A 20,202-nucleotide genomic window follows, 5' to 3' on the forward strand; every position below is an offset into this window, starting at 1 on the left:
CTTTACCAAATAAGAAGACAAAATATTCAAGTATGACATCCTTTGTTGGTGGTGGGCTGTTGGCTGACGGTTTGTGGCGTCCCTCCAGGTTTACGAGGTGGTGCCGTGCCTCAGTGACTGTGGCCAGTACGTGTGGGTGGCCGAGCCCTGGAGCGTGTGGAAGGTCAGCAATGTTGACCTGAAGGAGAACTGTGGAGAAGGAGTCCAGACCCGCAAAGTCAGGTATGACGGGTCCAACGCCAAGTCACACTCCCTCACGCAGTCAGTGATCCAAATTGAACTTTGTTTCAGTCAAACGTAGATGTACTGTGCCTGGTAAAGACACCACCAGAGTACTTCCTTAGGAATTACATCTCTGAGAGCCTTCATGTGCGCTTTGAAATCTGTTCATGCTTTATTTAAACACTTTTGCACAGAACTTTGGTCATATTGGTTTCTTGGAAATGTGCTATAGAAATAAATGTAACCAGACTTGCCTTGACTTCCAGGTGCATGCAGAACACTATTGACGGGCCGTCGGACCAGGTGGATGACTACCTGTGCGACCCGGAGGAGATGCCCCTGGGGGCCAGGGACAGCCGTCTACCCTGCCCCGAGGACTGTGTGCTGTCCGACTGGGGGGACTGGAGCCTGTGTCCGCTGGTACGGACATTCATCTGCAGTCCCACCTCGCCGATCTGCCCTGTCATGCTCTAACTAGATGTTAATGCAAGGTGCTCTGCATTCACAGCCTGTTTTTCAGAGAAGTCGATCTCCCTCTGAGTGGTCTCGTGGAGAAGAGTTTCACACTTTTCACACATGCTAACAGGCCTTCTGTGTGTCCACTCCACTATACCAGTGCTTTCCCCAGCCGGGGAAATAGGTTTCACTGGACACTCTCACTAACAGCTCTCATGCTGGGCTCGCCCCAATTTAAACCATGCCATTCAGGCTTGTGCGGAAGTTGGCCTGGACCGCTGCTGTAATTTATATTGAGAATTTCAGTAGGTGTGTGTGTGTGTGTGTGTGTAAAAGAGAGTATGTGTGGAGGTGTGTTGGGCGTGATGACTTTCAGCAGGGGGGATGAGCTCACACAGCTCTAAATAGCACACTGTGGCAGAGGTGTGTGTATGTGCGTGAGGGTGTGTATGTGTGTGTGTGTGTATGAGTGAGTGTGTGCAAGCAGACATTATGCTTGAATGTGAGCGGTGGAAGGGTGATGTACTTTCGCTCCCCCGGCACTTCCCAGGCACTCTGCCAGGGATCTGTTGGGAAAGTTAATTACCATGGATATGGAATATGTCCCTATGGAGCAGGCAGACAGGAAAGCTTTCCAAATAGACCTGGTCTGACACCAGGAATAGGCCTCAGCCTGAGCAAACTACCACAGATACAGATGAGAAATGAGGCAGGAGTGGAAATGAAGGCACTGGATGTAGGAAATATTCATGGGGGAAAAAACATGGTGGAATTGCCGAATCTGCGTAAGAGATTGAGCGACTTCACCTCTCCAAGTGGCTCATACGTCACGTGCATGAAAAGCTCAGTGCATGTTACTGTTATGTCTGAATGCTCCTTTTCTGTGCTATTCAGCCATGCAACAGCAACAGCAGCAGAGAAAGGCTGGCCTCCCCCATCCGTCTTCCTGGGGAGGGAAAGCAGTGTCCCCCCACCACTGAGACGGCCCCCTGCAAACTCAACAGCAACTGCTTCTACTACTCCTATAATATCACCGGTGAGACAAATCAGGAAGACCTTAATGATACTGAATACGTTAGCCTGGCATGACATTTATAGGATGTGTCTGACAACGGGGGTTGGCAAAAGATATTTCTGGATTCAGAAGGGTTTTGAGCGTTGACGTGTGTGTGTCTATCTGTGCATGTGTGGGAGGGGCTGAGGGAGGCGGATGGGCGGGTTGTGATCGTGAGTAAATGAATTCAAAGAATGCATTAGAGTAAGGTACCATTCTCTTGCTAACGTGCTAACGTACTAACGAGCGGCATCTTGTCTCGCCTCCAGACTGGAGCACCTGCCAGCTGAGTGAGAGGGCTGTGTGTGGCAGCGGCATCAAGACACGCATGCTGGACTGTGTGCGCAGCGATGGCAAGTCTGTGGACCTCACGTTGTGCGAGAAGGTATGTGAGCGGCCTCCTCCGGCCTCCATCACTCACTAGCCCTCCATCTGGGCCAGGCTACTTCTCAAAGACACAGCTGCCGGCCACAGTAGTTGAATCTGCTTCCTTTTCAGCTCGGCCTTGAGAGGAAGTGGCAGATGAATGTTTCCTGTGTGGTGGAGTGCCCTGTCAACTGCCAGCTGTCTGATTGGTCCCCCTGGTCCGAGTGTACCCACACATGTGGACTGGCTGGTAGGTTTTGTCACCTCCTCTATGGGAGGCCTCTTTGTGACCCTGAAGTCAAGCTAAATGCTTTTAAAAAAAAATTCCTGCACCAATCTGAACGGCAATGTACAGTACAACCGTGATGTGATTTACGTGTTGACCCATACATTAAGCAGACATTACCTGCCCCGTTTTAGTCTATAAATAAATACTTGTGTGGTAAGGTGTATCGATGGGCGTTCCACGGTGTCTAAGATGTATTCCGCCGAACTGTGAGAAAGGGAGAGAGGCTGATAGATAGGGAAGGGGATGTGGGGGAGGGGGAGGGGGAGAGAGAGGGAGCGAGTGAGAGACCTTCCCAGGGTAATGGATGAAACTGGAAACGTTCTTTATGATGTGAGGAATGATTGTGTGATCGCCTTAAACCAACTGAGAGGGGGATAATAATGTCCAGCCATGTAATTCCATAGGATCAGGCCATTGATTGGTGGTCCATTATGGCTGTGTGCTCAGAGCCCGTGGGAGAAGTCCATTGCAAGAGTCCTTGAGATCCCATACTACCCAACAATGTAGCAGCCACAGCAAACACACACACTCACACACACACATATACAGTATATATACGGGCCCAGGGATGTGAGGCCTAATCGGTCCCTGGGAGAGGGGATCTTCCACAGCATGGTGAAGCTGCAAGTGAACCACAGGGGCAAATGAAGAAGTTCTCAAAAAACAAAAAAAAAACCTGCTTGCGATGACAGAAATTGCTGGAATGACATGCTTCCCCGGAGAAACAAGTCACTGTTCCTGAGCCAGGAATAGAATTCCTTTTCTTTTTTTCCCTTGCCAAGGAAATTATAACACCTGGAGGTAGAAATGGCCAGGAAAGCGAGGGTCTAGAATCCCGGGCATAACCACCCTGTATGCACACATAATCATGGCAGCGTGTGTTCTTCGGCCAAACACTGATAGTGACAGCTGGCACTGACAGCCCCTGCCCATCAGCTGTACCAGTCACCCTCTGCATGTGCCCTGAACCCACCACTGTGGCCACTGCAGTGAGCAGGAGAGAGAGAGAGAGAGAGAGAGAGAGAGAGAGAGAGAGAGAGAGAGAGAGAGAGAGAGGGAGGGAGAGAGAGAGAGCACACAACCACAAGAAGTCGTTACCATGGGTACACGCAATAACATTTAAGCGAGGGAACAAAGCTCACATGAAGAGAATGGCTAAGGAGTCGGCGCCAGCTGATTCACCAAAACCGGGGCTTGATTGTGCTGGCGGTTTCAGAGACAGGGAAGCCTTTGAAAGTGCTCTCAACGGGGCGCGCATCACCCCGGCCTCGACACAAGACTAACTGGCAGCTGGTGAGACTCGCTGCAGGCAACCCCACCCTGGGACTCCTCTGATTGTGTTCTGCATTAAGATCCCCCCCCCCCCCCCCCATCCATGGTCCCATGCCCTTTCCCCCGTGTGAAACCTGCCTGGGAAAACAACAACATTGCGGATAATATCAATTACATGCACTCCATGTGGTGAGGAACGAAAGTTAATTTGATGTACTGCTGCACCCCCCAAGTGATAGAATCAACTGTAGCCAGATGAATAGAGGGTCGAGTCAAGGGGCCCAATTGTGCATGGAGGACAGAGTGACCTTTGGCAGTAAACATAGATGGATGGTCCTGGGCCAAGCTGGTGGAGGAATGGAAATGACCTTTACTGCTGGGACCTCTCTGTTGTACCAAGAGAGAGGATCTCAGACTACGGTTGGCAGAGGAGTCCTTGGAACTTCAGAATAAAAGAGGAGATGGTTTGCTCTATATCTTTGCTAATGGAAAGAAGTGGATGAATCCCATCTTTTCAGTGGTGGGTCCATTTAGTACTTTTGTGAAGATAGGTATTGGAACAAACTTTGGACATAGTCATAGCAACTAACCAATGTTTTTTTGAAAGGCCTGCAGTTTCTCTGAAGCTGAACTGAATATGTAACAGCCCCTTTCTCCACCGTGAAAAGGTTTCATTTTACTTGGTAAATTGCTCTTGTTTTCAGAGAGACCTAGTTTCTCCCCAGTTGTGGGTTGTGAAGCGATTTTGCTCAAAATATTTCTTTCCACAGTGATTTTGTTAGATGACGGCTAAAGCTGTTCTCAAGAGAGTCTGTCTAATCGTGAGAATTTTACACCATCACTCCCGGGGCCTTTCTTTTACACACAGGAATAATCTGGGTAGAAGATGCTGTGTCTGTGTCAACTGCCTTACTTCCACCCTCCCTAACCTACCAGCAGCCATACATATTAAACAGTCCTTAATTCAGCCTTAAAACTACACTGGAATTATAAATATTCAGAATGGCTCCAGGCATAAGCATTAGGAGCTCAAATTGCGTCATAGATCAAGTAATTTAGAAGCCAACGCGACAACTGAAACTTTTAAAAGAAAGAGAGATACAGAGAGAAAGAAAACAAAGGAAGAACTATTCACCGAGAGAGATGGTGATGGAGAAAGAGGGAGAAGGGTGGAAGGGAGGTAGAGACTCAAGTGGACGCACAGAAAGATCTTTCTAAGGTCTTGCTCATCAGCCTGATCCTTGATAAACTAATTACCTGGAAAAGTGCAGTAACGTGATAGCGGTCTCACAGTAAAGCACCTCTAAGAGCCTCCAATCTCTCAGTCTTTAATGCCGGTGTGAATCATCACTTGTACAGTAGCATCCCTTGTACAGTACCAGGTGCTAGGAATACTGGCATTCTGTTACTGCAGGTCATTACAGGTTCAGATGATCCAGAGTCTATGAGAGACCAAAATGTGCACAGCTTGACATGGGCCACACACCCACCCCAACACTGAATCATCTCTTGCCATTCCTCTGTTCTAAGCAATGGTGGATAATGCTTTGTTTTTGTTGAATATACATGTGGATTAAGACCATCTCAAATCCCTCTCCTTCCACCCCTCCCTCTCCCCCTATCCCACCCCTCCCTCCCTCTCCCCCCACCCTCCTACCCCATCCCTCCCTCCCTCTCCCCCCACCCACCCCTCCCTCTCCCCCCACCCACCCCTCCCTCTCTCCCTCCTGCTCCTTTCTTTACTACATATCCGGATTAAAAACCCATCCCCGGCCCATCTCCGCCCCCTCACCCTCACCCCTTTCCACCTCAACTTTCCCCTCCCACCCCCGTCCTCTCTCTCTCTCTCTCTCTCTCTCTCTCTCTCTCTCTCTCTCTCTCTCTCTCTCTCTCTCTCTCTCTCTCTCTCTCTCTCCAGGGAAGTTGTGGCGGAGGCGAACAGTGCTCCAGGCCCCCCAGGGAGATGGGCGTCCCTGCCCGCCCCAGATGGAGCAGTGGAAGCCCTGCCCTGTCAGGCCCTGCTACCGGTGGCGCTACAGTTCCTGGTCCCAGTGCACGTCTGAGGTAGGACTTTCCTGCTTCAGCTCGGGATAGCACAGCACAGTGAGCGACTGCAGGCACGCATCTAGACCTGTCTCTGTCTCCTCCCTCTTTCTCTCCCTCTATCTATCTATCTATCTATCTATCTATCTATCTCTCTCTCTCTCTCTCTCTCTCTCTCTCTCTCTCTCTCTCTCTCTCTCTCTCTCTCTCTCTCTCTCTCTCTCTGGGTGTCCAGTATTTCACCCAGCACATTGCTATTTCATCACCTTTCCCATTTTTTATTTTATTTCATGACTTCCTTTATCTGTCTGCAGGTCTTTTTCAATCACTCGAAAGAAAAAATAATATTCAATTCCATCCCAGACTATAAAAACGTCAGGCATTCTGCGCAATCCTTTCTCCCTCCTCTCCTTTCCTCTCCTCTGCTCTTGTCTCCCCCCCCACTCTTCCTCTCCTGTCAAATGTCTGCCACTCTCTGCCCATCAGGGGGTTTAATTAAAGGCAAGAGGTCTCAGACAGGGACTCTCTCTCTCTTCTCTTTATCTCTGTCTTCCTCTCTCTACCCAGTCTCTTGTTCTTTTCTACCACTCCCCGCCCACTTCCCCCCTTTTCGCTCGTTTGTTGCCTAGAGCAGCTTATTTTTGACACGGTGCAGAATTTTCCGAAAGTGAAGGTATGTTGACACTCTCCTCTGTTCAGGGCCGTTTCTTTTCTTCCCTCCAGCTGAGAGTTTTGACAGCTTACAGTGGCTCATCAGCTGCCTACAGCAAAGACCTGGCTCCCTCCCTCTGTTCCTCACAAACCCCCAAATCAATGGGGCCAGGTTGGCAGCAGCCTATGGTGCCTCTGAGCCCTCGCTGCCGGCTGTTTTACACATAGCCCCCCCCCCCCTCCCCGTGTGACGGTCCACACAGAGTGGGCCATGGCAGCGGGGTTTGACCTCTCCTACCCTTTCTCTCCGATCTCCTCCCAGGGGGCGAGGTGCGGGGAAGGCCTGCGCTTCAGGAACGTGTCGTGCTTCGTGTCGGATGGCGAGGGCCGTGGGGAGGGCAGCCTGGTGGAAGACGAGCTGTGCGGAGACCTGGAGCCCTCGGTGGATGGGGACAAACAGATCACCCTGGAGGAGGCCTGTACCGTACCCTGTCCAGGTAACCTCTAACTCTGACTGATACCCTCTCTAGTTAAACTAAACCGCCTGACAGATACCATTACTGGGTAAACTATACACCCCTCTAACACTTTTACGCTGAGTACCCCCTCCTGGTTGTTGCACACCATGTGCTGGAGCCAGAGCTCACACACCTGCTTTTGCAGGAAAGGCTCTCTGAGAGGGCTCTAGCTCCAGTCTCAAGCTGTGTTAGAGGCCACATCAACACCCTCACTACTTGTCTCCCTGACCGGCGTGACAGATACAGTTCTTTCTTCTTTTTTTCCTCTGGAACCCAGAAAAAAGTTCATGCTCATAAAGGTGTTGACAGAGGATTCTAGAGAATCTAAGAAGCTGCGAAAAGTATGCTACTTTATGTGAAAGGTGCTGTATGTATCTGCAGGGTAGGAAATACCTGCCGAGAAAATGATTTATTCTTTAAATTTTGATCCTTGGAAATATTTCCTCCTGCACTGTTTCCGTTGAATGACACATCCAACATCTCAATTTGACATGTTCTGTCAACTGTAAGAAGAGAGTTGTGACACTCATTCATGCGGCATAGAATACTGCAGTGAGATGTGTGTTTGTGTTTATTTTTGCCTTGTGCGTGAGGCAGTGTCCATCAAAGTAAAGTTTGAGCATATCCAACCATCAACGTCGAGTCTGGTAATTCACTGATGCCCTCATGCCACATAATTGATGTGAAATCACGTCCCTGTCACACACTGAATGAGAGAGAGTGAGATCTGGTGGCGGTCGTCTAATGATGAGGTAGACAGAGTCAGTTTGTGGGGACAGCTTTATGATTAATTAATATTTTGAAGTGTGCTCACATCAGACCTGTCTCTTCAATGTTTCTCTGACCTTGTTCTGAGGAAACCTGTCTTTTCCGGAAAGCACCAAGCTTCCAACCCGAAAGATAATGAAAAATGGATCTGAGTAAATTTTGAGAGGATGTTCAATTTCCATGTCTAGCCTTTGACCTTCGACAAGGCTGGGGATTTTCCTACCCCAAATCCAATCACCGTCAACCCATGTGATTGGAAAATGGTATCTATAGTAAATTAGGAAACTGCATTATTCCCTACTTTGTTTTATTACTTTGAAGTCAACTGTGTGTGTTTGTGTCTGTCGGTCTGTTTTTGTGTGTTTGTAGGAGAGTGCTATCTGACAGACTGGACCGAGTGGAGCCCGTGTCAGCTGAGCTGTGTGGGTGGAGATGACCTGGGCTTTGGGTCGGTGCAGGTGCGCTCCAGGGCCGTGCTGGCCCAGGAGCCAGAGAACCTGATGCAGTGTCCAGAACCGGAGTGGGAGGCCCGACCCTGCACAGGTCTGTCACCAGCACAGTCCAATCAACCCAGACTGAAGTCATACTGCAAGTTGCTGCCATCTCTGTTCTTACGACGGAAAGAATGCACTGTCGCTTCAAAGAGCTGTTTCCTGGCGAACACCAAAACGCTGTGGCGTTACACTGTGCGGGATCTCCATTTCATGACGGCTTATAGGCTATAAATTATAGGTTGTATAGTGCTGATGTACTGTTTTGTGCCCCCCCACATCCCAATCCCCATCTCCCCTACCCCCCCCCCCCCACACACACACACAGAGGGCCAGTGTTACGAGTACAGGTGGATGACTGGAGCTTGGAGAGCTTCGTCACGCCAGGTCTGGTGCCAGCGCTCCGACGGATTAAATGTCACAGGTACGTGGGCCCTCCCTGACAGAGCCCCCCCTGACACCGTATCGTCCCACTGCAGGCACATCATAACACCTGAAGCATCTCCTCCACGCACCCCCGTCCCCTCCGTCCCCCCGTCCCCCGCCCCCCCGGTCTCGATGACGGGCCCCTTCACCGTCCCCGCGCGTGTGCGCGAGCGTCTCATCGGATACAAATCGGTCTCGCTTTTTCAAGTCGCTCCGGCGCATGACAACACAATATACGAGTGGATCTAAATGAGTTTCCGTAAGCTTCCGTGTACGGCGCTGACAGCGGCGGTGACCTGCCAGTCTCCAGCCCCACGCTGCCTGGCGGGCGGAGGTGGATGGGGTTATTTAAAAACCCTGCCTGTCCCTGTCAGGTTGGAGTTGCGCACCCCCACAAGCCCAGATTGCATTCCCTGTCACCGGGGAGTACAAAAGTGGAACTATGGGGCCTAATCCACCTCAATGTCACAGACGCGTTTTAATCCCGTTGGCCAATCACGCGACGGCTTTGGCTGCGACATCCCAGAGCACTATGGGTCGAGAGAGAGATATAGAGAGGGAAGGAGAGAGTAAGACAGGGATGGAGACAGAGAGAGAGAGAGAGAGAGAGGGAGGGAGGGAGGGAGGGAGGGAGGGAGGGAGGGAGGGAGGGAGGGAGGGAGGGAGGGAGGGAGGGAGGGAGGGAGGGAGGGAGGGAGGGAGGGAGGGAGGGAGGGAGGGAGGGAGGGAGGGAGGGAGGGAGGGAGGGAGGGAGGGAGGGAGGGAGGGAGGGAGGGAGGGAGGGAGGGAGGGAGGGAGGGTATATAGAAAACATATAGTTAAAGATAGGGAAGGAGAGGCAGAGATAGAGAGTGGAGAGAGCGAGACCAAGAAAGAGTAAGGAGGCTAGAGAGTGAGAGAGAAATCAAATGGAGAGAGTGGGTTGGAGAGACAGGGAAGGAGAGAGAGACGACCAAGAGAGAAGGGTGAACATGTTTTATGTAGTTAAGGATCACCAGATGGATAAGTCGAAAGAAAACCACCACTCTGCCTCACCTCAGCACTTGTAGTCCACAGTCCATGTAGTAGGAGGCGTGTGTCCCTGAATTCACAGTTCTATTAATATAAGTGTATTAAATACCCAGACATCCTATACTCCAGATGGTCTGTATATTTCAGGTTGCTTTGACTGGCAGAGCGCCTTGATGTAAATGTTCCCTCTCAAGCCCTGGTATTCTCTCATGAATATTCATCCTTAACTCACTAGCCGTCACACCATGAATATTCACAACCACAACCTCAGCCTCTGATGGACAACTAGGATGTGTTTTTTTGCTGATGCTTGCGTTTCTGGGGGAACTCTAGGGGGTATGCCAACCACAGCTCTTTATATGCAAAAAAAAACTGTTAAAGTAGTGAGTCCTCTCTCTCGTCTCTGTGAACATCCAGGGTCATCCCTGTTACTCTGGTGCCGTTAGAACTCCCGGGGACAGATCTGGTCCTCAGTGCAGCATCACAGAGTGTCATAGAAGCAGGTCGTCACACTGAGCGGTGGCTGGCAGTGATTGAGTCCTGAGCTGGTCTGGTTTGCTCTCCTAAGCACACAGCTCCACTGTTGTGTGCTTGCAGATGTGTATTGATTTCCTGCAGCGGAGTGAAAATAAAAGCTCAGTGAGAAAAGCCTCAGCCTCCAGGCTCTCCCTTCCACTGCCCTGATAGGACAGTATAGTATTCTCCCCAGGGCGATCACTTAAAGAGATGTGGCATGGCCTAGACAAGGTTGTTTAGCTAGGGTTCCTTTTCTCAGTCTCTCTCTCTCTCTTGCTCTCAGTCTCTCTCTCAGTCTCTCTCTCTCAGTCTCTCTCTCTCAGTCTCTCTCTCTCTGTCTCTCTTTGTCTCCCTCTGCCTCTTCAACTCTTTCTCTCTCTTTGTGTCTCTGTCTCCTTAACTTCCCCTGCCTCTCTCTCTCTCTCTCTCTCTGTCTCTCACAAGTCACACCAGTCAAGTGCATCCCTGTGCTACCCACTAGTCATTTGGGAGCCGTGGCCACAGCCCCAGAGCTCAGTCCTTCTATCTTACTAAGTGGTTGTGCATGCATACACACTCTGGGAATCTCCACGTCTGTTAGAGCATCAAGATTGTGTGTTTCCGTCTGGGGATTTGACCAGAATTTTTTTTACGATCACAGAGGGCTAATTACCAATTTATTCCAATGGAAACCCAGATGCAGTCAAGCCGAGAGGGATGAATAATGGGGTTGCATGATTCTATTGTTGTCTTGTGCTGTAGAGAAACACAGAGAGGAAGACAGATACAGAAGGAGAGATAGAGAGTAGGAGAGCGAGTGGGCGTGTGGATTCTCTGATCATTGTTGCCTCCAGCCCAACCAACGAGAGAAGAGCGAGAGTAACAAAGCAAACAGAGAAGTTGCCCAAGAATCTGAGCCACGTGCCACCACCCATTTTGGGATGTGTGTGTGTGTGTGTGTGTGTATGTGTGTGTGTGCACGTCTGCACGTGCATTGGTGCGAGTGTTTGTACAGGGGAAAGGATTATCTTCAGGCACCCTTTTTTTCTTCCACAATGCCTTAACCAATCACCAGTGACCTTTGGACCTTGACCTTTACCCTCACAGGTGGATGTCCAATGACAGCCCAACCCATCGCTGACCGATCATGTGACCCCGCCTGCACCAAGCTACGCTCCATCTGCACAGAGGTGAGTGTGAACGGTTGCCCTGGAGACGAGAAGAAATGTTGAGTCATGTATGACTTTATAATATGATGTACAGTACATGCATATTATATTCTATATACATATACATATTAGAGAGGGGTAGACAGAGACAGGGAGAGACAAACAGGGAAGGAGAAGTTCAAACTCCTGGGGGATGTCACCAGTAAAGCTGAGACATTTTAGGAAAACAGACGGAAGAGGAGAAAACTGAGAACAGAAAACAATCCTGTTGTGTTGCTGCGATGACGTGTTGAGTGGGTGTTAGGCTCTTCTTATTAGCTATGCTGAGTGCACCTGGGCTCACACGCTGTGGGGTAGAGAGCATCTGCTCACTTCTGCCATCGAATCTACCACACAAAATTACAACTACCTGGAAAATTGCACATCAAGCATAATCAAGCTGTTTTCTTTTTTTTTCCCCAATTATGTTCCTCTCATCTTACTGAGCATGTTGTCGTCATTCACAAAGACAGGGCAACCTTTGCACAATACATCAAGCTTTGTTTCCACCCCCCCCCCCCTTCCACACACACACACACACATTGTCACACACACAATTAATCATGTTTTCCTCAGCAAGGGAATGTGCAATTCTCCGTTCTGGCATGAGAACAATCTACCAGCAAACCTCTCTTTCTCTCTCCTCCGCCTTTGATGTTTAGTTTCGGCCCCTCCTCCCGAGACTCTTGCTTTCAGGCCATTGGCTTCCTCCAGTATAAACAGAGCACGTTTCCTGGAAACAACATGGGTGCAGTTTAACCAGGGAAGGGGCAATTGTGTTCTTCCAAGACTCTGGTGTCAGGACGCATCAGAACCAGGCAACGCTCAGCTCCAGAACCCGGCCCTGCGGAGGAACCTCCGGCTGGGGAGGTGTGGGGGGGGGGGGAAGTGCAGTGCAGTGAGGGCAGCTGGCACAACATGTCTGTCTCAATATGGCTCAAGAGTGGGTTTGTGTATGTTTCCATAAAGCATGCCTGCTTTCCTGCTCTGGGTGTGTTGTGGAGTTGTTTGTGTTTCTACGACCACAAGTTGGCACATTAAACCATACAAATGAAATCTTATTCCCAGCTTAACACTTTTAGGGTTGATGTGTGTCTGTGTCTGTGCGTGCACACAGTAGGCATACGAGACATTGCAGTGGCCATCATTACAACAGAGGTCCGTAAGTCCCATGGTTTGGGGCTGTGTGTAAATGTGTGTGTGTTCATGGGTATGACAGTGTCTGTGCATGACGGTGTGTGGCTTCACTGGTGTGTGTTTTGTACAGATGAGTGTGTGTGTGTGTGTGAGTCTGTTTTGGTGCCCCCATGCTGTGTCATTGAACTGGGTTGAATATAAAGCAGGTGATAAGGCTGCCTCCTGCCCTTCTCTTTGTCTACCACTTTGAATATGCTAATCACCCTCCCATTTCCTGCTCTGTCATCTGCCGGCCCTATGCCGCCAGCCCCACCAGCCACTGTTTGCATTGTGGGTATTTCTGCGGGTGATTATCTTCTGGAGATTGCCGGGGAATAGGAGACCTCCCACCGTGAGAGCAAGATAGAGAGCGGGAGATAGAGAGCGAGAGACCGAGAGCGAGAGACAGAGAGCGAGAGAGAGCGAGAGAGCGAGAGAGATCGAGTGAGAGAGAGAGAGAGAGAGAGAGAGAGAGAGAGAGAGAGAGAGAGAGCGAGAGAGCGAGAGAGCGAGAGAGCGAGAGAGAGAGAGAGAGAGAGAGAGAGAGAGAGAGAGAGAGAGCGAGAGAGAGAGAGAGAGAGAGAGAGAGAGAGAGAGAGAGAGAGAGAGAGAGAGAGAGAGAGAGAGAGAGAGCTGGTTGAGGAAGGCACCAGCCTTTTGGATGGTGTACATCCCTAGACACCTCACCTTCCACATCAGAAAGCACCCTCTACCCCTCCCTGCTTCATTCCCACTAAATTGACGAAGCATCCATGCGATGCTGTCGGAACCAGAGACTTCAACCGTACTCCAGATCTTCCACATGAGTGGACCAGTTCCCACCTCCGCGTCTTGTGCACTGTGCGAGGCTCCGTCCCAACACCGTGTGGGTCTTGTCCTCCAGGCGGGGGTGTGCGGCTGTGAAGAGGGCTACACCGAGGTGATGAGCTCGGATGGCGAGCTGGACCAGTGCACCGTCATCCCTGTCCTGGAGATCCCGACGGCGGGCGATAACCGGGCGGACGTGAAGACCATCCGTGCCGTCAGCCCCACCCAGCCCTCGTCCAGCCAGCCGGGCCGCGCGGGGAGGACCTGGTTCCTGCAGCCCTTCAGCCCAGGTACTGGAGACATCCGTACTATCCAGTACTGTGTCCAGCACAGTACCACTGATGAAACGACACACAGTCCAGGGTTTTTCGAATGGGGGTACCACAGGGGTATGTGAGAGAAAGTGGAAAAATGGATAGATATGAGAGTCAATCATGAAAATATGGGTCTAAATATGTATTCAGACAATATAAATAACGGTATAGAAATCATGAAAAGAAGGTACCAAATCCCAGAGTATTGAGATCCACTGGAATGTGACTGGTTCACAGACAGCAGTTTAAGTAGACAGCCGCTGAAATCGAGATACCACAGTGCTCACTGGCCGTGGAACACTACTGCCCTCTGCAGTGCAGGAGAGGAAGTGGGCTGGAGAGAGGAAGTTGTGCACAGTGCTATGACAGTGTCCTCATGCTGAGTGTGCGTGGTGTGGTTGCGTTCCCCCCAGATGGTAAACTGAAGACCTGGGTGTATGGAGTGGCAGCCGGAGCCTTCGTCCTCATCGTCTTCATCGTCTCCATGACCTACCTAGCATGGTAAGCTACCAGCCTTCACCTCACTATCGCTCACTCCTTCTCAATGTCACCACCCAACCCTCTCATCGCCCTTTAAATCGCTCATTTGTCTTTCACCAAATCCTCATTTTCATCATTGTTTGTCCCGGCATTTTGCTTTCTTTTCTTTTTTGGCCTCCCTCCCTCCCTCCCTCCCTCCTTCCTTCCTTCCTTCCTTCCTTCCTTCCTTCCTTCCTTCCTTCCTTCCTTCCTTCCTTCCTTCCTTCCTTCCTTCCTTCCTTCCTTCCTTCCTTCCCTCCCTCCCTCCCTCCCTCCCTCCCTCCTTCCCTCCTTCCCTCCTTCCCTCCTTCCCTCCCTCCCTCCCTCCCTCCCTCCACTGGTCAGTGTGGTTTGTTCCCGGCGCTCCAAGTCGACCCCCAGCTCCTCCACTGATGGCGAGCTGTGGGCAGAGTACGACAGTTACACTGTGACCTACACATGCCCTGACTGCCAACAGCAGGAACAGCAGGAGAAAGAGCAACAGAACCAACTGCTGGAACACGAACAGGAAGACCAGGAAAAACATTACCAACCACTGCACGATTCCCATCAACAACAACAATCACCAATCAACAATCAGCCACCATCACCACAAGAGCATGTGGAAACGATCATTTCATAAGTGTCCTGAAATGACTGTGACTGTCACCAGCCACAGGAACCACTCTTGACTCCCCATAAGCCCTATGACCATGTGTGCCTGTACAACCAATCATGTCGAACGGTGCTGGAGGTGAGCAGGAAGTCCCATCCCTAATCTACTTGCCCTGTTGTGACCCCTGAGATTCCTGGATGTTGTAGTTCTTAGGCCACCTCCATGAAGTTGGTGGTTCATTTATGAGTAGAGAAGCTTTAGGAGCAATGTAGCATCCCTTGAATTCCTTACTTCTCATGATCCTCAAGAGGCAGCATTGATTTAATAAGCTTGAATTCAAAGACCATGCTCTGTGTGGCACTGTCCTCTTGTGGTGAGATGGAAGAATTACATGCCCTCTCAGGATCCTACATGCTGTTGTCACGCGATCTCCGATGCCTCCTTCAATCCCTCTCTCTCCCTTCATATCTATTTCCCCTTCATATCTATTTCACTGTAACAATGTATCTCATGTAATCATATATTTTCATTCTGTTGTTTTAGATGTAGCTTCAGTCCATTATGTTGTAAGTTGTCATAGGTTGCCAGAGGTTCTAGAACTAACCGTCTACACTGTTTCTGTGTGTTAAACAGTAGTGTTCAGTAAGGTGAGTGAGAACTGCTTACACTGTTAGGCCTACAGCTGCTTTGTATGCCTTCCCTTCTCATCAGCCCACAGGGTCTGCCCTGCTTCTGTTCCACGCTAGGGGGTCAAGGGTCACTCAAACTTGCCTCAGTAACTTGTGTTTTAAACAAATGATGGCCCTAGACTGATCCTACATGACTCACTTTTATCAGTTAAGCAATGGTGAGCTTCAGTACTGCCATTGCATGAGTGAACTGACTCCCTACTAAGTGCATGGCGTTCAGTGGAGAGCTGCATGGAACTCTAACATGTTAGGATAGGATGGAATCTCTAAATCCATCGCGTGCCCCTGGTCCATAGCTGCAAAAGAGCTTCAACTGTCCTTGAGTGTATCAAATACATTGAAAACAAATGATTCACATCTTTTTTTATCAATAGGGATTCAATGTGTTGTTGTTGTTGTTAAGGATTACAATGTGTTCATTGTCGGTCTTCTGTTTTTGTCTGTCTAGTAAAAAGCCAAAGAAGCCCCAGAGGAGACAGATGAACAACAGGTTGAAGCCCCTGACCCTGGCCTATGACGGTGATGCCGACATGTAGCCCCGCCCCTTCCTGCTGACGGACACACCTGACACGAAGACTGCCACTGTTTGGGGTCCGCGGTGGTTGTGATGGCAACGCACCTCAGTCCTCAAGCTATTGTTGGGTGTGGCTTCAGGAACACCTGGGATCTCGAGAAGACAAGGGTTTGACCTAAAAGAAAGAGTGCAACCTCAAAGAGATAAACAACCTAATCCCACGTCTTTGGTAGCGTAGAGATTCTTCTTCCTTCGTCTTTTTGTTTTTGTTTCGTTGTTTCTTTACATTTTACAGACTTTGTTTCACAAGAGCCTTCACAAACTCTTCTCTTCTTCTGGAAGTCTGCCTTGCTTATCTGCCATTTAATACTTTTTCTGTAACATAAACGTCTTTGGAAGCGAAGGTTGTCGGAGAGTGTCACCTAGAAACACAAAGCTTTCACGTCAGAAGCACAAGTCTCATCTTGTCCCTGTCCCTCATTGGCCAGCCGTGAGTGGACGTTGCTCTGTCGGAGACATGGTGACGCTCTGCGTTGCTCTGTCATGTTCCCACAAATATCAAAAAAAGACAATAAATGTACCAGTCTCTCAGAAACAGTATCCATCTTGAGTCCTGCCTGCCTCTCCCATCTCCGTTTTACAGGCAAAACAATTTGCACTATATTAGTGCAGCATGAATACTTACTTATGTTTAGCAGCGCCATAGGAAACTGCCTCTCTCAAAACAAGATGGTGTACAGTCTTGTGCTAGAAATGTAAAGTTGAGTTTTTTTGCAAACAGAACTCACCAATCTTTGTTGATATTTATTTTCTTCTATTACCTCTTGTTCGTAATATGGTGGGACGCAATGTAAATAGGATTTTTTGCTGTGGTCACAACTCTATCTTCGTCGTGTGTACAGCTACAATGTCTCCGTCATCTGTCCAGACTGACATTTTGTCCATTTTTTGGGGGGGGGTCTGTGGCTTTTTCTTGGTTTAAATGTTCTGTGTATCAGAGAAATAACATCACATCCTCACAACCTGTAAGCAGATAATGTGTCTTGAGAATGCCAAATTAAACTTTAGATCCTCAACAGAGAATTTTGACAATGGAAGACCATTGTGGCATTTCTCTACCGCATTTTCATCTGAATCCATACAAATCCTCCTGACTGGAGAGTCTGGGATTGTTCAATGTCTCCTCAATGACCATACCACTGAGAGACTGAGACACTGATAAACGTATTACATGTCTCAACTGTCATCTCACCAAACCTTTTCCTGTATTTAGACTGGTATGACTCCTAGTCTAGTGATACTTCAGATTTCATTGAAGGACAAGTTCATAAGATAACTTGCAGTAAGTCTACCATCCCTCACAGTCTCCTCATAAGCTGTCTCCTCCTGCCTCGGGGATTTGATTTGATGGGTCTTGTTTTATAGCTGGAACGTGGCTCCAAACTCCAATGTTATGATATCGAGAGATGTCAGTGCATCGGGCTAAATGCAGGCATTATTCAAATAAATGAAAAGGAAATTGGTTGTCAATTGCAGACAAGGGTAAAAAAATTAATCGCCTTCTTGAATAAATCCGGTCTTGGAATATTAAAGAAGGCATCAAAGGTGAAAGACAGAGTGTTGTTGGTGACCAGTCTTTAAAAAGTTTGTTGCCAGCAAGTCAAGGGAATGTTTACTTATAATTATGTTTCTTAGATTATAAGTTGTTTATAAAGGTGCATCATGTTTCTTTTTTTATTTATTTAATGATTATTTATGTATCATATATAAATAAATATGTTCATTTCTTTTTTTTATTGCACAAGGTGTTATGTGAAAACCTTTCAAAGTGTGAGTGTGTGGGTGTGTGTGTGTGTGCGCGTATGTGTGCGTATCGGGTGTCAAGTAACTGATCTTTGCTAAAGCGATACCGATTAGCTTGTGAAAACGAAGTCGCTGGGCTCTGTCCTTTTCCTACAGGTTGTTTATATGTATCTGACTAATTGCTGATAATAAATAACAAAAACTATTTACGTGCCTTGCCTTATTTTGGAATGTACATAATGTTAGGTTATATGGCATATTACGGAATCTTATAATAAATGTTTTTAATTCACTACACATTTTAATACTGGTAATTTAGATTGACTGCGTGTTAATGCCTGGTAAAAAAACGTTCTAATATGTTCCTCCCAATAGAGAACTGCCTTTGGAGGAATTGAATGGAGCAACATGGACCACAAGATGTCACTGAAAGACAACTGAAGATTTCGACTTGCGCAGACGTTTCAGACAGCCAACCTTTACGTGTTGAGAGACAGAGCGGAAGGGGGGGGGGGAGTGAAGAAGAGGGCATGAGAAGTAGCGGGGGTGAAACAAAAGTTCAAGCCTGAGAGACAAATACAATTTCTGCTGCGGAGAAAGGGTGGGGGAATGGTAAGAAAGTTCAATCTTTGACCTCCATGGGTCAGATGCTCGACATCAAATTAAAGGACAGGGGGAGGTCGACCAGAAGTAAACTAACCTCTTGATATGAGATCGCTTTGTGTCTAGCCACGACAGTACACATGTCCTTGGGTGGTAGGGCATCAGGCAACTGTAGGTACACAATGATTCAAAACCGTCCAAAACTGCATTCAATTCCCATATTACGTAGCAGTGGCGATTTTAGATTCTTTTTAGGGATGCTCAAGCACACCTACATTTTATCTCAGCACCCCTAAAAATTATAATAAAAAAAAAATAATAATAATAATAATCATTGGGGGCTGAGCCCCCCTAAAGGTCTGATCCTAGAATTGCCCCTGTTGTGTAGATGATCCACTGTTTGCTGCTAGTTAAAGAAGTAAGTAATTTATTTTATCAACAGAAGTTATCATGCTGTCAAGATTGTAATCAGGGATTGGAAGACCACATGGAGACGGCTTGCATGGCCTTGGTCCTATCATCTAATCAGCACTTCTCATAATCATGTCGGTCTTCCAATTAAATTCCTCCTGCAAAGAAGGGGGAAGTTCTACAGTCTGACCTAATCAATTAAGTCCTGTTGTGAACCCACTTCAAACGACTGACTTTGTCTCGACCTCTGGATCCATCCAGATCTCGTGATTATGTCAAGCACTAAATAAGATTGGTAGGAAGTGTTTTTTTCCACAGACACAAATGTGGTTTCCTCCGTTTTAAGAGACATTTGTTAAATTGACCTCCAGTGGAAGAAGATATTGGCTCCATTAAGTGGATGTATTTCTTTGTTCTTCAGTGATCTAACGATTCGTCTCAATCAGATAAAACCAAGAAGAGAAACTTTCCCAGAAGAACTCATGTCACAGCAGCTGTGAACAACTTTCTGGCTCCATACCCCAAACACAGAAACTTTTTCCAAATAGTCACACGTGTCTCTTTATTTTGGACTCTACTGCAACCCTTCAGAAACAAAATGACAAATGGCCGGTGGTTGCATTTCCTCTCCTCCCAGCTCAGAGGCCAGCAGTCATTCTAATTGTGATGAGGAAGTGCTCGATCCACACCAGCTGCATCCTGAGCCCAGCGCTCTGCTTCTGTCATTTGTCTCTGTCAGCTCCCTCCCGGCCCGCCCACTCGCACGTACTGATGAAAAGAGTTGGCGGGCCCTGCCTTGGCTACGGAAGCCTGGGTTCCGCACCCGCTTGTGGAGGTACTGCCCACCCCGCCACCCCCACCCCCCAACCACCTTCTGGTCAGTGCCAGTTTGACTTCTATAACTCCCCGTGGGTGAGAGTGGTCCTTCAGATGACAGCTGGCAGGGTGGCAGCCACCCAGCCCTGCCACCACATCTTGGGTTGGCCTGCGGGCCCGCCCCCTTTATCCTCCCCCCCCCCCACACACACACAAAAACACACACACCCCTTTCTCCGCAACATCTGCCCTCACAATCGGGAACGCCGTCATGCCAGCTGAGTGTATTCATGACTCCGGACACAGCACACACGTGCCGCTAACGTCACTCAGCTGGGCTCAATCAGCCTCTTCCTCTCCCTCTCTCTTTTCCCCTCTCTCTCTCTTTCACACTTTCTATGTCACTCTCTTTTCTCCCAGTCTCATTCCACGTCTCTTCCTCTTGCTTGGTCTCTTCTCTCCACACTCCCATGGGCACCAAAGTTGTGCCTTGGAAAATGAACAACTTGACCCCTCATATAATCCTTCAGCCTGCTGAAGTGAGAGAGCATGGAGGCAAACTTGACTTGATGGTGAGCACAGAGAGAGAGAGAGGGAGAGAAGGTGTGAGCCACCCTCTCTCTCCTCTTCACTCTGACTTTATTCTCACGGTTGTATAAAGATCTTTCCCTTTGACAGTTACACA

The 20,202-nt window shown here is 48.7% G+C and overlaps 1 protein-coding gene across 1 annotated transcript in view; it reads left to right on the plus strand.

The window, feature by feature from the left end:
* Positions 1-17,892, plus strand: part of thsd7aa (thrombospondin, type I, domain containing 7Aa) — a 79,196-nt gene extending 61,304 nt beyond the window's left edge. Inside the window, exons 16-28 of the mRNA XM_084695966.1 lie at positions 89-222; positions 489-642; positions 1,573-1,714; positions 2,002-2,117; positions 2,231-2,348; positions 5,578-5,723; positions 6,676-6,850; positions 8,009-8,182; positions 8,459-8,554; positions 11,170-11,252; positions 13,330-13,543; positions 13,981-14,068; positions 15,819-17,892. Of these exons, the coding sequence (XP_084552092.1) occupies positions 89-222; positions 489-642; positions 1,573-1,714; positions 2,002-2,117; positions 2,231-2,348; positions 5,578-5,723; positions 6,676-6,850; positions 8,009-8,182; positions 8,459-8,554; positions 11,170-11,252; positions 13,330-13,543; positions 13,981-14,068; positions 15,819-15,906 (1,728 nt within the window). The 3' untranslated portion in view covers positions 15,907-17,892. The remainder of the gene's footprint in view (positions 1-88; positions 223-488; positions 643-1,572; positions 1,715-2,001; positions 2,118-2,230; positions 2,349-5,577; positions 5,724-6,675; positions 6,851-8,008; positions 8,183-8,458; positions 8,555-11,169; positions 11,253-13,329; positions 13,544-13,980; positions 14,069-15,818) is intronic.
* Positions 17,893-20,202: the final 2,310 nt, after the last annotated feature.

The sequence above is a fragment of the Hypomesus nipponensis genome, chromosome 4 (assembly GCF_054491055.1).
Source record: "Hypomesus nipponensis isolate SF chromosome 4, ASM5449105v1, whole genome shotgun sequence".
NCBI lineage: Eukaryota > Metazoa > Chordata > Actinopteri > Osmeriformes > Osmeridae > Hypomesus > Hypomesus nipponensis.